At 44.9% G+C, this 16,829-nt stretch overlaps 1 protein-coding gene across 1 annotated transcript in view; it reads left to right on the forward strand.

Annotated features, from left to right (window-relative positions):
- The window catches only part of LOC126188277 (uncharacterized), a 59,151-nt gene that overhangs the window by 33,385 nt on the left and 8,937 nt on the right, over nucleotides 1-16,829 (forward strand). The window contains exons 4-6 of the mRNA XM_049929860.1: nucleotides 8,166-8,394; nucleotides 9,282-9,437; nucleotides 9,525-9,720. Coding sequence (XP_049785817.1) covers nucleotides 8,166-8,394; nucleotides 9,282-9,437; nucleotides 9,525-9,720 — 581 coding nt within the window. The remainder of the gene's footprint in view (nucleotides 1-8,165; nucleotides 8,395-9,281; nucleotides 9,438-9,524; nucleotides 9,721-16,829) is intronic.

The raw sequence follows: 16,829 nt of genomic DNA on the forward strand, positions 1-16,829 counted from the left end.
CTGGAAGGAATAGTTCTTTTCGAAGTTGGCTCACAAAAGAATCTCATTAATTCTGGGGGAATATTGTCTTCTCCATGTGTTTTGTTTAGATTTTGTTCTTTCAGTGCTATGTCATTCTTCTCGCATTATTAGATCTTCCGTCTCTGTACTACTGTCTCCTTCCCATAATATTGTCGTAGTTTGTTTCCTTTCTGTATCCCTTTCATACAATCCTTTCAGCTTTCCTATCTTACTACTGGCCTGTCCTCTGAGCTCTTGATATTCATACTGTTGCTTCTGTTTTCTCCAAATTTTTCCTTATTTTTTTTTATATGCGACTTCTGTTCTTCCTAAAGTTGTGCATTCTTCTACAGTTTTGCCCTTCTCCTCTACTCATTCGTGATTTGCCACTTTGCACGTTGTCAGTTTTTTAGGTGCCTGTATTCCCTTTCTCAACCCCCCCCCCCCCCCCCACTCCAAAAAACTTGTGATCTTGGAACTTTTTGTGATTATCTCTGTGGGGAACATAGGATCTTGGGCCATTGTGACATTTCTTCTCTTCCCACACTGAAATACTGTTCTCTATTTCCTGCTTATCAATGGATGCTCAGTTTGATGTCAACGTAGCTCATCTTCCTGTCTCTGCTTTTGGTTCTCAGTTTTACCTTTCTGTAAAATTGCACATCCGTTTTGGTGTATTTGCAAATTCCAGGTCGCCAAGCACACAATGTGGTAGCCAACAACCCTGTGGGTTGTCAGGTAACTGCACAGTGGTAGTCCACGGACTACGCAGGGAATGAACAGTTATTGCCTGGACTCTCACATTATGAATGCCGAGGAGTAGGTCTCCATCTAATTTGGGACACAGGGACTCCATGCCACACTCTCCATTCCAGGTTGCCATTGCTTAGGCTGTGTGGCTTCCATGGGAGAGCCTCAGTTGAAGTGGGCAGCCAATCACAACCAGGAGAATAAAGATTAATGGCACTGGTGGCCCTATGGCTCCAGCTGTCTCATCAGATTGATTAACTTATTTTAACACAGGATACACTCAAACATTTCTCCATCATGAACTAAGAATCAAGATAATGGATCTGTCCAGCAGGGAGACTGTGCCTCAATTCCCCCCTGCATCAGGACTGATGGCGTCAGAAGGATCCATGGGTTTGTTGGGGTCTTGGAAGCACCATTAGGCTGGTAATGGAGCTCCCCAGGCAAATAGGCCGGTTGGGAAAGAATGCCAGTGTGCAGCCTGTATGCTTGCCAGTAGGTCTTCTCCAAGACTTGGAGGAGACCCTGCTGGCAGATAGTGAACCCACAGGTTGCAACTGGCTGTAGATAGCAGTAATGACGGTGTGAATGACACTTGCCACATGGATTCCTAGAGATGGTTGGTGAAACAGTTGAAGACTAGAAATGATCATGGTCATGTGGTTTGGAGAAGAGTGGAAGAGCTCAGCCAGTGTCGCGGATGATTCTGCATCTATTTTGGATGCGAAATTTCTTGGCATCCGCTGTTGAGTGGAAAATTGTAGGGCCTCCCTCAGTAGATTGGCTGTGCACTACACACAGAAAGCGGCCCCCCCTGCGGGTCCGGGGTAAGAATAGGCCCGAGGTATTCCTGCCTGTCGTACGAGGCGACTAAAGGGAGTTCAACCGTTTCGGCCTTCCATGTGATGGTCCCCCTTGGGGTTTGACCTCCATTTTTCTAAATTTCTACAGAAGTACGAGCCTTTTGGGGAAGGACACCTTACGTGGTGTACCACTGGTCCTAAGTGCACTCAGACCTTGGCACTCAGCATTGCACCGGCGTTGTAACCATACCCACTATTGCTCAAATTGGGCCTAAACGCCTTTTGGGTTGTCCCAGTTACGCCCATAGTGCGTCTCCATCTGCACCAGCGATCATGATGGACTTTCCATGGCACCAGAAATCCAGCACGGTAGCCAGCCCGTTGTGGTGGGGTCGTCATGTACCCTCTAGGTTGTAGCCCCCTGACAACACAGGGATCGTACTGCCGATACCTGAGCTGCACCCTCCCCACGTCGGCCAAGGAGTAGATGCCCGTCTCCTTGGGGCATCAGGACTCCCGGCAATGGTCATCCTGCCAGGTGGCCCTTGCTGCGGCTGGGTGGCGCCCGTGGGGAGAGCCCCTGGTCGGAGTGGGTGGTATCGGGGCGGACGTTTCGCAGATGAAACGTCACCACGTATCGGGTCGCTCTGCGGCCGAGTCTTTTAAAAGAAAAAGTACCGTTTCTGGTTCTGGTTCTCCTGCCCCTTCCCCCTTGGCCACTCCATGGGAGGAGGGACAGGCCCGCCGGCTTGGAGCGAAGTACTTCCCCCGCTATTTAGTCTGTTCTCGGACCGATGGGGGGACATTCGCCACCTCCAAGCCCATGTTCTTTGTTCAGCACATTGAGGACATCTTCGGGGAAATCGAGGCTCTCAGCAAGATGCGTTCAGGGTCCGTACTTATCAAGACCACGTCCGCCACACAGTCGGCGGCGCTCCAGGCGTGCGACCGCCTAGGGGACATCCCAGTCTCCATTGTCCCACATCTGGCACTCAATAGGACGCAGGGGGTTATTTTTCATCGTGACCTCCTGCTACAATCTGATGAGGAGCTCAGGGCCAACCTGGAGCGCCGAGGCGTGCATTTCGTCCGGCGAGTCCAGCGCGGCCCCAAAGACCGTCGCATCGACACTGGGGCCTTTATCCTCGCCTTCGAGGGGGACGTTCTCCCAGAGAAGGTAAAGGTGATGTGCTACCGGTGTGACGTGCGACCCTACGTTCCGCCTCCTATGCGCTGTTTTAGGTGTTTGCGCTTTGGGCACATGTCGTCACGGTGTGAGGCTGAGCCCCTCTGTGGCGATTGTGGCCGTCCTCTTCGTGAGGAACATACATGCACCCCACCACCTCGGTGCGTTAATTGTCCTGGCGTCCACTCGCCTAGATCCTCAGACTGCCCCGCATATCAGAAGGAGAAGAAGATACAAGAAATCAAAACTTTGGATCGGCTGTCTTATTCTGAGGCCAGGAAGAAGTACGACCGCCTCCATCCCGTGCCATTGACCACTTCATTTGCCTCAGTTGTGTCCACTCCTTCCGCAGTATCCTCACCCCTCTCCTATCCCCCCTCCGCCTCCTCCGCCCATCAGGGGGCTCTGCCTCCACCTCCCAAATCCCTCCCTTCCAAATCCTCCTCCCCTGTGGCCCCCACCCCCTCTGCCCCAGGGGCCATCCTTCCTCCTCCTTCCCCCCACACGCCACCTGAGAAGCGATCCTCTTCTCAGGCGTCCATCGGGGAAACGTTCCGGACCCCGGCTTCCGAGGTCCGGCGTTCCAAAACGGACCCCGCGCGTGAGGACCTTCTTCGGGTCCAGCCCACCGTCCCTGTGCCTCCTCGGCCTTCCAAGAAGGCCTCCAAGAAGAAATCTTTATCCCCCTCTCCACCCCGGCGCGTTTCGACTGACGCTCCATCCGTGAGTCGCCGCTCCCGGCCGTCCTCAGTTTCGCCGGGACGCTCTGCTGCCAGGCGCTCAGCTGGCCTTTTGTCGGCAAATGATGCTGCCCCTCCTACACAACCAGGGACAGCGGCCGCAGCTGGCGACCAGTCGATGGAACCGGATCCGCCTCCCGTCAGTTGTAGCGTTGTTCCCTCGCAACCTGGCCCTCCGCGGCCGTCGAGGTGACCAGCTCTTCCCCCGTCTCGTTCCCACAACTTTTTGACTAGCGATGGCGTTGTTTCATTGGAACATAAGAGGTATTCGATCTCATCGGGAGGAATTACAACTGCTCCTCCGCCTGCACTGTCCGCTCGTCCTTGGACTCCAGGAAACCAAGTTGCGCCCGACTGACTGTATTGCCTTTACCCACTATACCTCGGAGCGGTATGACCTTACCCCTGTGGACGGTGTCCCAGCTCATGGTGGGGTCATGTTGCTCATTCGGGACGACGTCTATTACCATCCCATCCCATTGACCACCCCACTCCAAGCAATAGCTGTCCGCATTACTCTTTCTGCTTTTACTTTTTCAGTTTGTACCATCTACACTCCACCGTCGTCTGCCGTTAGTCGGGCTGACATGATGCACCTGATCGTTCAGCTTCCCCCGCCGTTTTTATTGTTTGGCGACTTCAATGCCCATCATCCCCTTTGGGGCTCTCCTGCATCCTGTCCAAGAGGCTCACTCTTGGCAGATGTCTTCAACCATCTCAATCTTGTCTGCCTCAATACCGGCGCCCCGACTTTCCTCTCGGACTCCACTCATACCTTCTCCCACTTGGACCTCTCAATATGTTCTACCACTCTTGCCCGTCGGTTCGAGTGGTATGTCCTTTCTGACACCTATTCGAGCGACCACTTCCCCTGTGTCGTTCGTCTCCTGCACCACACCCCATCCCCACGTCCTTCGAGCTGGAACATACTGAAAGCTGACTGGGGACTTTACTCATCCCTGGCAACCTTTCCGGACCACGATTTTCCCAGTTGTGACAGTCAGGTCGAATACCTCTCGGCTGTTATCATCCATGCTGCCGAACGTTCCATTCCTCGTACTACTTCTTCACGTCGCGTTTCCGTCCCCTGGTGGAACGAGGCTTGTAGGGACGCTATCCGTGCTCGACGACGTGCTTTACGCACCTTTCGCCGCCATCCTACGTTGGCGAATTGTATTGAATACAAACGACTCCGAGCGCAATGCCGTAGAGTCATCAAAGACAGCAAAAAAGCTTGTTGGGCCTCTTTCACCGGCTCCTTTAACAGTTTTACTCCTTCTTCCGTCGTTTGGGGTAGCCTGCGCCGGCTGTCGGGCATTAAGGCCCACTCCTCGGTACCTGGCCTGACCTCAGGTAATGCGGTCCTTGTTGATCCGGTGGCTGTCGCCAACGCCTTTGGCCGCTTTTTCGAGGAGGTTTCAAGCTCCGCCCATTACCATCCTGCCTTCCTTCCCAGGAAAGAGGCAGAAGAGGCTCGGCGACCTTCCTTCCACTCGCTGAATCTGGAAACCTATAATGCCCCCTTTACTATGCGGGAACTCGAACGTGCGCTTGCACTGTCCCGGTCCTCTGCTCCGGGGCCGGATGCCATTCACGTTCAGATGCTGGCACACCTTTCTCCGGCGGGCAAAAGCTTCCTTCTCCGTACCTACAATCGCGTCTGGACCGAAGGTCAAGTCCCCATGCGTTGGCGTGACGCCGTTGTTGTTCCTATACCCAAACCCGGGAAGGATAGACACCTTCCTTCTAGTTACCGCCCCATTTCTCTTACAAGCTGTGTCTGTAAGGTGATGGAGCGCATGGTTAATGCTCGGTTAGTCTGGATTCTTGAATCTCGACGGCTCCTTACTAATGTCCAATGTGGCTTTCGTCGCCGCCGCTCCGCTGTTGACCACCTCGTGACCTTGTCGACATTCATCATGAACAACTTTTTGCGAAGGCGCCAAACGGTAGCCGTGTTCTTCGACTTGGAGAAGGCTTATGACACCTGTTGGAGAGGAGGTATCCTCCGCACTATGCACAGGTGGGGCCTACGCGGTCGCCTGCCCCTTTTTATTGATTCCTTTTTAACGGAACGAAAGTTTAGGGTACGTGTGGGCTCCGTATTGTCCGACGTCTTCCTCCAGGAGAATGGAGTGCCTCAGGGCTCCGTCTTGAGCGTAGCCCTTTTTGCCATCGCGATCAATCCCATTATGGATTGCATTCCACCTAATGTCTCAGGCTCTCTCTTTGTCGATGACTTCGCGATCTACTGCAGTGCCCAGAGAACATGCCTCCTGGAGCGCTGCCTTCAGCGTTGTCTAGACAGCCTCTACTCATGGAGCGTGGCAAATGGCTTCCGGTTCTCTGAAGAAAAGACGGTTTGTATCAACTTTTGGCGATATAAAGCGTTCCTTCCGCCATCCTTACATCTCGGTCCCGTTGTTCTCCGATTCGTGGACACAACTAAGTTTGTAGGGCTCACGTTGGTCAGGAAACTGTGTTGGTCTCCACACGTCTCTTATTTGGCGGCCCGTTGTACACGTTCCCTTAATGTCCTCAGAGTTCTTAGCGGTTCATCTTGGGGAGCGGATCGCACTGTCCTGCTTCGCTTGTATCGGTCCATAGTCCGATCGAAGCTGGATTATGGGAGCTTCGTCTACTCGTCCGCTCGGCCGTCCCTCTTACGCCGGCTCAACTCCATCCACCATCGGGGGTTACGTCTTGCGACCGGAGCCTTCTACACTAGTCCTGTCGAGAGTCTTTATGCTGAAGCTGCCGAGTTACCGTTGACCTACCGGCGCGACGTACTGCTGTGTCGGTATGCCTGCCGGCTGTCGTCTATGCCCGACCACCCCTCTTACAAGTCCTTCTTCACTGATTCTCTCGACCGTCAGTACGGGTTGTATGTGTCTGCCCTGCTGCCCCCCGGAGTCCGCTTCCGTCGCCTGCTTCGACAATTGGATTTTGCCCTCCCTACCACCTTCAGAGAGGGTGAGAGCCCGACACCACCTTGGCTCCAGGCTCCGGTTCATATTTATCTCGACCTCAGCTCACTCCCGAAGGATGGTACTCCGGCTGCAATGTATTGCTCACGGTTTGCCGAACTTCGTGCTCGACTTGCCGGTCACACCTTTATTTACACCGATGGCTCCAAAACTGACGATGGTGTCGGCTGTGCCTTTGTCATCGGGGCCGCCACATTTAAATACAGGCTCCTCGACCAGTGTTCCAGCTTTACGGCCGAGCTTTTTGCTCTCCATCAGGCCGTTCAGTATGCCCGCCGCCACCACCATTCATCATATGTACTGTGCTCTGACTCACTCAGTGCTCTTCAGAGCCTTGGAGCTCCCTATCCGGTCCATCCCTTGATACAACGGATACAGCAGTCCCTCCATTCTTTGGCTAATAATGGTGGTTCTGTCAGCTTTCTGTGGGTTCCCGGACATGTGGGAGTGCCTGGGAATGAGGCTGCGGATGCTGCAGCCAGGGCTGCAGTCGTCCTGCCTCGGCCAGCCTCCCATTGTGTCCCGTCATCCGACGTTCGTGGGGATGTCTGTAAGAGGCTTGTGTCGTTGTGGTGGGATGCTTGGTCATCCCTCCAAGGAAACAAGCTCCGGGCAGTAAAACCGCTACCAACTGCTTGGACAACATCCTCCCGACCATCTCGGCGCGAGGAGGTCCTTCTGACCAGGTTGCGGATTGGGCATTGCCGGTTTAGCCACCGCTACCTGCTCTCCGGTGACCCAGCCCCGCAGTGCCCTTGTGGTCAGGCATTAACAGTGCGCCATGTTTTATTGTCGTGTCCCCGTTTTAGTCAATTTCGTGTTGTCCTGTCCCTGCCATCTACTTTACCGGATGTTTTAGCTGATGACGCTCGAGCAGCTGCTCGTATTCTGCGTTTTATAACTTTAACTGGTTTGTCCAAGGACATTTAATCTTTTTACTTATTTTGTCTGCATCTTTGTCGGGTCCTTCTGGTGTCCCCTCCATCCCCTTGAGTTTTACCAGATTCCATGTGCTCAAACAACAGTGACTGGGCGCTAATGACCTCAGCAGTTGAGCGCCCTTAAACCCAACCAAAAAAAAAAAAAAAAAAAAACAGAAAGCGGCTACTAGGATTCCAGAATGTGTGTTGTGTGCACATGGAAGTCTTTGAGCTAGAGGAACCCCTCCTTAGGGATAGTGTGTGGGTGCGTGTACACCTGTCAACAGTGCAGAGATATCTACTGCAATACTCCGAGAAGACCTTTGAGCTTCATCAGTTTAGTTTTTCTTTGGGCAGGCTATTTTTGGCTTCTGAGATATGAGGATGAAAAAGAGTAGAATTCAAACAGTGTTAAAAGTTCCTAATTTAGGTCTTTGAAAGTTTCCTTAATCATTTTTTTGATCCTGAAATGGTCGCTTAGATAAAGTCAAGGTTAATGGCTGACTGATCTCCCTGTCCTGTTCCAGCAGTGCCCCTCCCTCCCTCCCTCCCTCCCTCCCTCCCAGTCTTTCTCATTCTTTTAAATGAATAAAAATGAGCACGTAAGGAGTAAACAGTTTCAGATATAGATGTAAAATTGTTGCTGCTTTAAATTGTGTATTCAAGTTACAGACTGCATAGTTGCCTTGTATCACCAATTTCCATTGTGTTAATGTGTAGGTTCATGATGTTACATGATACCTATGTATTCATCCGAGAATTTGAAAAATTGTCTGCAGGTCATAAGACAGATAAATCACGAACAATTTATATTAGAGGAAACAAGTTTATTATGGATGCAAAGGGAAAAACATTGAGGCAAGTTCCTCAAAATACGAATAATAATTGTCCGAAAGATGGAAAACCTTTGCCATTGAAGAGAGTTTACATTGGTGGAGTAACGTTTGTACAAAAATCATCCAGCCTTTTGGTGAGAACAAATACACATACAGCAAGGAGTATTGTGAAGTAAGTTTTATTTGCATTAATTATAGCCTTTGTATTATTTGGTGCACCATTGATACTGCACCATAGGTACATTATAACTTATGTTCTTAATAATATTAGTGTTAGTTTTATAGTGATATGGTTCATTTTATGTTCTTTGTTGCATGATAGCTATGAGAAAGGAGGAAGAATTTGCTGAATAATCTTAAAAATCTACACACATCTTCTTTAACACATCATTTAGTGCAGCTATACTGTTTCAAAGAGTGGATATTTTCAAAATTATGGGAAGCTTTATTTGCTGTGATTTTTTTTTTTTCATAGCAAGTGTTTATATAACATATAAAGAAGAAAGGGAAAATTCATTCAGAAATTTACTAAATTATAAGGCAGAAGGGCTAGCCATTTCTTACACTCAGACCACGTGCCTGCCAGTAGCCTACATTCAATAGAAAAACATATAAAGTAAACATAACTCCTAGCTTGCAGAACTACAGGTACTTTCTTCCAAATGAGAAATTAAAGGAGGAGGGTTTGAGGAATTGGGGGGGGGGGGGGGGGGGGCTGTAGAGGCAGGTCACTCAGAATCAAGATGAAGACAGTTTCTCCCTTCCTCACATACCTTGGATAAATTTTAATCTGGATTAATTATATAATTATAATTTTTCTACTCACATTCCATGTGTAGTAGCCTCTAGTCTAGTTTCACAATTGCTGCTAGAATGGTTTCAACTTTTGAACTGTAATCATTGTTCTTCATTGTGCAGATCTTTGTATCAAAAGTGCAGTAAAATGCTGAGTAGTGTTGTCTCTGTTATTTGGTTCATAATTATTGCAATTACCTAAAGAAACATAGCTTTGTTAACAAACTAAATACAAAAATGTTATTGACACTATCTTGATTTCAGCCATGCCAAAAATAAAAGCATTGCAATGCTTACTAACAAACTGAGAAAAATTAATCAACCTTGTGCGTTTTATCGTCGATTCGGTAAATGTCCCAGAAAAGACAAAGGAATGTGTCAACTTGTCCATGATCCAAAACAGATTGCTGTTTGCAAGAGGTAAATTGTCATTCTTACTTCTGCAGAATTTAAGTAATGATGCTTCAGCAAGAATAAAAGAAAGGATTTCATGCTTTTTCTTAATAGGTTTCTTCAGGGAGAATGTAGCATAGACAACTGCCCCCTGTCACATCAGATTGTGCCAGAAAAAATGCCAACCTGCAAATATTTTTTAGAAGGGTGTTGCACTCGTGAAAATTGCCCATACCTACATGTAAAACTTAATTCCAAAGCAGTTATATGTGAGAGTTTTCTGCAAGGTTATTGTGCAGAAGGATCAAAGGTGAGTGTTAATAACCACTATATTTTAAAACTATATTCATACTGTTAAATCTCTAGTTTCTGTGGTTTTTGCACTTAATTCCAGATTTTTTGTTTCGTTTATAATTTGCTGTGTGGGTTCGTGAAAGCTCTTTAAAGCATGCTGATCTCTAAAAATATTTCTGTGCTGTGATAATTTGACTGTTTGTGCCAAGCCTTTATATTTATTAAATATTCAAACTGCAATGTACTTGATGGACAGGAGAAAATTTTTTACGAATACTGCTATAGTTTGTTTCCACTGATTAGGATTCTTCATACTTGAGTGAATTGTGAAGAATGCTTTCCATATAACATAGAGGTTGTACGGGAAGTAATTTTCCATACTACAAGAAAGACTGCATGTCCGTTATGAAATGCGGAAATGCATTTCTGAAAGCAGGGCATGTTACAAGCAACAATTGGCACATCTCAATTATACATAATGTCATTGTTGTATTGACTGAAAATAATTTGGCTGATCCTATCTCTGTTAAACTGAAAAAATAGGTATGCTGTCTTTTTCATTCAACAGAACATAGCAAAAATTGAAATTAAAGTGAACCCTTGTAGGCTGAACGCCACGAACAAGCAGATAAGGTTGATGGTGCTTGCTATTATCAAACATTGTCAAAATGTTCATTGTGAGGAGCTCTCTGTGCAACTGCCTCTCATCAACCATCAACCATTAAAGATAAAACATTTTTTCATACATGGTTTGCCAGTCTTTCTCTCAGCAGTTTCAATGTACCTCATAGCATTCTCCTTGAGTGTTTGATGGGCTCAGCAGAGATTACACTTTTAAGTTGTGTGTTTCATGTTACATTACCACTGAATGTGTGGCAATGACAAGTTGGGGTCTGATAACACAGCCTGTGAAACTCTTTGAATACATTACAATAAACTATACGAGGAGACTGCCTACACTATGCTTGTCTGTCCTCTTTTAGAATACTGCTGCCCGGTGTGGTATCCTTACCAGATAGGATTGACTGAGTACATTGAAAAAGTTCAAAAAAAGGGCAGCATGTTTTGTATTATCGTGAAATAGGGGAGATAGTGTCATTGAAATGATACAGGATTTGGGATGGACATCATTGAAACAAAGGCTTTTTCATTGCTGAGCAATCTTCTCACAAAATTCCAGTCACCAACTTTCTATTTTGTTGACGCCGACCTGCATAGGGAGAAATGATTGCCATGATAAAATAAGGGAAATCCGAGCTCATACAGAAAGATATAGATGTTCTGTTCTTTCCACACGCTAAACGAGATTGGAATAATAGAGAATTGTGGAGGTGGTTTGGTGAACCCTGTGCTGGACACTTAAATGTGATTTGCAGAGTATTCATGTAGATGTATATGTAGATGTAGATGAAAATCTAATTAGTGGCTTAATTAGTGAGGAGTGTCATTGGATTCATTGATACATGGGTAGCAAAAATAGTGTCAAATCTTGGAATTTAATAGAGCTATGGAATGAAAGCCAAAAGTGTATCTATTCTCGAAGTTTAGTTACAAACATCTTAAAAGTTAGTTTTCAAGAAATCGAAACATCTTTCCAGAAAGCGAAAAGATTCTGCCAGTTATCTGAAAACGTTTTTTCCACTACATGTCATTACTGTAACTTCAGTTAGCCACGTCTTTAATGATGTTCTAATAAAAACTATGTATCCTATTGAATCAGCACATTCAAATTATAAGGATAACAAATTTGTGTGAGATAGTGCAGCTAATCATTTGAAATATTTCTGTGTCACATATCATGCAGGTAACTGAATTGAAACTAGAATAAAAATTAGAAGAAAAAGTTAATTGTTAATGGGAGTAGAAAATACAAGATACGATGATTTCATAGTATTATGTCATATAGTGTATTGGGTTAAGCTGAATTTGTCAGGGAGTGAGGTGTCCAATCCAGACGCACAATGTGATTTGCAGCTCCAGTCATTATTATGCATCTTTTGGTGACCCAGTTCCAAATACACATGAAACAAATTCATATTCCATTGCAAGATTGCCACTGGCGTAGACCAGACATTTATATTGTGTAAAAGCGAACATAACATTGTCCTAAGAAGGAACAGTGGCGATACCATAAGGATCCTTTTTCACAGCATTAATAGGGTTGCAATGTGTTCAGGCAGCAAGCCACATGTACAGACAGAGGTACTCGCTTCAAAGGCTGAACCATGACTAATCTGCGAATTAGGATCTACTCGACAGCAGGAGATGTATGATTTGGGTGTGAAGCCTTGTAACCAGTTTAGGTGCTGTTCTAGTTGGAACCCATCTGCCAGTTTGGCAAGGTGTCGGACCTGGCACTGTGTTGACATTGCCCATACTGTTGTGGTACCGTATCTGTGGTCATGAAGTGATTCTGTGTGTAACATTTAAACCCTTGGCTCTCCTCCCACTAATTGTGACCAACCTCAAATATGCAAGTGATCAGGCCATGTATAATATCTAAATATTTACTGTGCACCAAAAACAAACAACAAATAATCATTGCCACTTCCTAAGACTTTACCCTCGTAGGCTGTTGCATTCAAGCTAAGTGATCTTGTACTGGCGGTCCATCCAGGTCTCATCTTGCCCAGCCATAGTTAGTTCCACATAAAGTTGCCATGATTTTTAATGGAAGATTAATTTATGGACATTGGTGTTCTTCTGTCTTATGTGATAAACATTAACAGCTTCTTTGGGGTTTCCTTTTCAATTTCTGAATGCTCTCTTCCTTTGGCCCATCTCTCTCTCTCTCTCCCTCCCTTGCATGTTCCAATGTTTTTATTGGTATAGACTTTCAGTATTAATGCTGATCGGTTCTTTGTAATTTTTATGTACCAACCTTTTTAGTTGCAGGATGTCTACCACAGGGATGGGTACTGTGAAGATTTTTATTTAGAGTATATCATCACAACACAAGGACCTGTTATGATGCAATTAGGTGTAACTGATGTCATTATACAGTGGTAATAGTTCTCTTAATTTAACAAAGAAATGTGCATTACCACCCATCTCCACAGAATTAGCTTCCAGATGGCGGTTAAAAGCTGCATGGTGTCATTCTGTCCTACATTACAATCCTCTTGGATATTTGACTGACTGCTATGTGGACAGCAGGTTTAGAGGAATCTGAGAAGAATAGTAATTTTTTAGAAAGTGATGCTACATGAGCTTCTGTGGTAGATTACATTTTTGTGGACTGGTGCTTATTCCAGTCATTTAGATATTGCTGTCCCATTTCAGAATGTGTCATGGATTGATAGGTAGTGAGCAGCTACTCTCATCATTGCTGCCCTCAACCCCATTCAAAATAGCTTTTGGGGAAACTGCCATGCCTGATAGCAGTTGTTGACTGTAATATGCTAAACAGAGTGTAAAAATTGAGACAATAGTAACAGTAGTAAAATTGGACATTACCGTATTTGCTCGAATCTAAGCCGCGCCTGAAAAATGAGACTTGAAATCAAGGAAAAAAAATTTTCCCGAATCTAAGCCGCACCTGAAATTTGAGACTCGAAATTCAAGGGGAGAGAAAAGTTTTATGCCGCACCTCCAAATCGAAACAAAGTTGGTCCATTGTAATATGAGACACAATTTAGGTCGAATGAATGACGATACAGCTACAGTAGTTTGGTTAGAGTTGTAAGCTTAGCAGTTAAGCTTTACCAGGTAGCCATTGCTATGCGTCAGGCGCTCCGTCCTCATTTATACAGGTACCCTTCCTTTTTCACGCGCTTCGTCTGGTTTGAATTGATTGCTTATTTTTCTTTGATCTGATAAGTGCCGTTCTCTTTGTTATAGGTGTTTACGTCACTCTAAGCTGAAAATGCATTACTGTACTGTGTCCTGCATTGTTTATTGCATTCTGATAATGAGTGTTTACGGCCTATCGCCGCTCGCGGCATGGCTTACTTTTGTGTGTGCGCTACCACCGCAAGAGAGAGGGGGGGGGGGGGGGGGGAGAGAGAGAGAGAGAGAGAGAGAGAGAGAGAGAGAGAGAGAGAGAGAGAGAGAATCGTTATATTAGCAAAACAATAGCAAGAGACGACTATTTGCTGTTAGTTACACTGCTGCTTTCTTTGATAATGATCAACAAGAACCAAATAATAGACTGCATATGACAGATGATGTTCTGAATGAGAGTTTAGCGAAAATTTTTCTCCATTTGAAAATCATTGCCGACGCCTCTTTAGTACATTACATTCTGCACAGAAATTAGTCATCTTAGATTTAAAAATCTAGTCAAGTGCCATGCTTCATTTCTGACTGTATCACTATTAGGCATAAGAATAATACGAATATAAACATGACATGGTATGTATATTCTTCCGCGTTTGCTGTTGTCTCACTCTAGTTTCGTAGTTTATTAGGCAGACAGGATTTAAATGACATAGCAGCAAACACGAAAGAATACATGGCAAAATGTTTATATTCGTATTAATCTTATGGTGAAGAGAATACTGCATGTGATTCGCAATTCATAAAAGTTCCTATTAGCAACCATCTCTTCTCACAGGTAGGAAAAAATTCAGAACGTACAGTTAACCATATTGACAAACATCCCAGTCTTGCCAGTCGGATTTTCGTAGCCCATTGAAATGCTGTTACATTCGAAGAAGAACAATACGGAATTTGTATTTACTTCGTTGGATAATGTATGAAAATGCAGTGGTCGAAACTCGGAGCGGAGAAAAAAAGCTCGTCTTCCACCTTTTTTTAATTTATTTACTGACACAGAGGTTTTGGCGCCAGTATTTATCTTTGTGCTTGCAAAGCATGCCTGTGTAGCGCTACATATATTCGACGGCAGAAGTTAGCTGTGGCGGCACCTACCAACATTTTTCAGAACTTCCGCTTACTTTGCACTCGATTCTAAGCCCCAGGCGGTTTTTTGTATTACAAAAACCGGAAAAAAAGTGCGGCTTAGATTCGAGTAAATATGGTAATAGTCAGAAAGGACCAAGTTAACAGGATAACTTAGCAAAAAAATTAAAGTTCCTTTGTGGGTGAGTTAAAAAGAAATTAGTTTTATGACAGCAATGGTTGGGTTCACAATATTAACAAGACTGACAGGTTTACAGAAGATAAGAGGTCTGTTAAAATGAGTGGTTCCTGTGTAAGAAAAAAATGACTTATAATTGAACATTGATGTTAATGCTTTTGTTTTTCAATAATTTCTTAATATAGTTGATAGTTATGAGTATTATCACTACAGTAAACTCCCTCTTCCAAATTTTTAGCTCTTTTTGGAATCCACAGTTCAGTGTCAGTTTTTAACTGAGGGGCAATTGAGGAACAATCATGTGTCATCAGATTAAAACCTGTCTTTGAATATGGATAAGTCTTCCTCTTACTGGCTAGTTGGAACAATTTATGCTCTTGCTGGTCATATGTAAATATATCTATACAAGGAAGAAATAGTATTGTTCACACAAGTGGTACATTAGTGTGAGACATCAAAATCATTCCTTTACTGCTCAAAACATAATCGTATTGTTTTCTATGAGCCAGTTAAGAAACTAGGCATTTCTTGTCTTGTGGTGGAGCACAATTGACAACTAGCTTTTTTCCCTCACGGAGTTAGTTTCCATTGTCAGTAGCTCGTCGTACTGTGCCCAGTCGTACAGCATGTCAAAACAGTTGATCAGCTCTTTAATGATATTTGGATGAAGGAGACTTCCCAACTTGTGGGAAGAATCTATTGTAATTATGATTTTTTAAAACTACGGAAGGAATTGGACTAACCCCAATAATTAACATAGCATCGGTCCCTGAATCTGTGTAGGAAAGACTGGAGAATATGGTCAATTAGCACCTAGTGTGGGTTCTTGAAACTAGGTCACTACTTTCACTCCCATTGAGAGTTCAGGAGGCTTCACTCCACACTTGATAACCCGACTCTGCTTGAAATGGTCATTCAGAAAGCTTTCCTGCATAAGTAACCCCTTGTTTGTGTATTCCTAGATTTGAAGGCAGGCATAATATTTTGTTGCAGCTTTATGCAAGGGGTTTCTGTGGACATCTTCGAGCATTCATACAGTCCTTCCTATCAGAAGGATCTTGTCCCTCAAGGGAGTGTTTAAAGTGTAATGGCATCAACAGTATTATGTCCACAGTAATGAGTCCCGTACTGTGTTGCTTGTTTGTGGATGACTTCTCCATCTTGTGTGTCTCCTCCAGCTTTGCAATGACTCTTTGGCAATTGTAGTTGGCGATTAGGCAGTTGGAGGAATAAGCAAAACTAGTGGTTTTAAATTCTCTGTGGAGAACACTGAAAGTCTTGGTTTTATTTACTCCTGCTCTTTTTATCTTTTTAGAACTGGGGAATACCATTCCTGCTTTTAAGGAAATAGTGAAATATCTGTTCCTTACTTTTAATGAGAGGCTAATATTGCTGCCTCACCTTAAGAAACTGAAACTGAGATGCTTCAAGGTGTTAAACATCATTAAATTCGTCAGTCATAGGTCTTGGAGCCAATAGGGCATATCTTCTCCAACTTTATTAAGCCTTTGAGTTACCCTGGCTTGAATATGGATGACAACTATATGGATCAGGAAGGCCTTTCTATCTCAAAATGCTGAATGTGGTTCACCATAAGGGTATTAGGCTGTCAACAGGAACTTATCACATGAGTCGAGTTGATAGCTTGTGTGCTGAGGCTGGTGGGCCTCCACAGTTAACCGCCACCACCTCACGCGGGCATGCAGGACTCACTCTGTTCCAGAATGGACAGCATCCATCTCTGTTAGCCAGCAACTGCTGTAATGTTCTGCAACTGTACATGGGTGACAAGACCACTCAGGATATCTGAGGGAGAGCCTTGAGTTGGTGTAGGTGGGAAGGCAGTCAGGTCCAAAGCCAGAGTAGAGTAGAGTAGAGTAGTACTAAAGAGGTCTAATACAGTAAGAATTATACCCCCAGCATATATTCTTAGTATTAAGTTTAATGAGATTTTAAATTGCTATTCAGATTTTATTAGTGTTTACACAGATGGATGGAGGATTTTATATCTGCTCCATTGTGTTCTCGGGCATTATCATTAGGATAAGCCTTCCAGAACAGCTTTCAGCTTACTGTGTGGAAGT

Source organism: Schistocerca cancellata, chromosome 5, assembly GCF_023864275.1.
Source record: "Schistocerca cancellata isolate TAMUIC-IGC-003103 chromosome 5, iqSchCanc2.1, whole genome shotgun sequence".
NCBI classification, from domain to species: domain Eukaryota; kingdom Metazoa; phylum Arthropoda; class Insecta; order Orthoptera; family Acrididae; genus Schistocerca; species Schistocerca cancellata.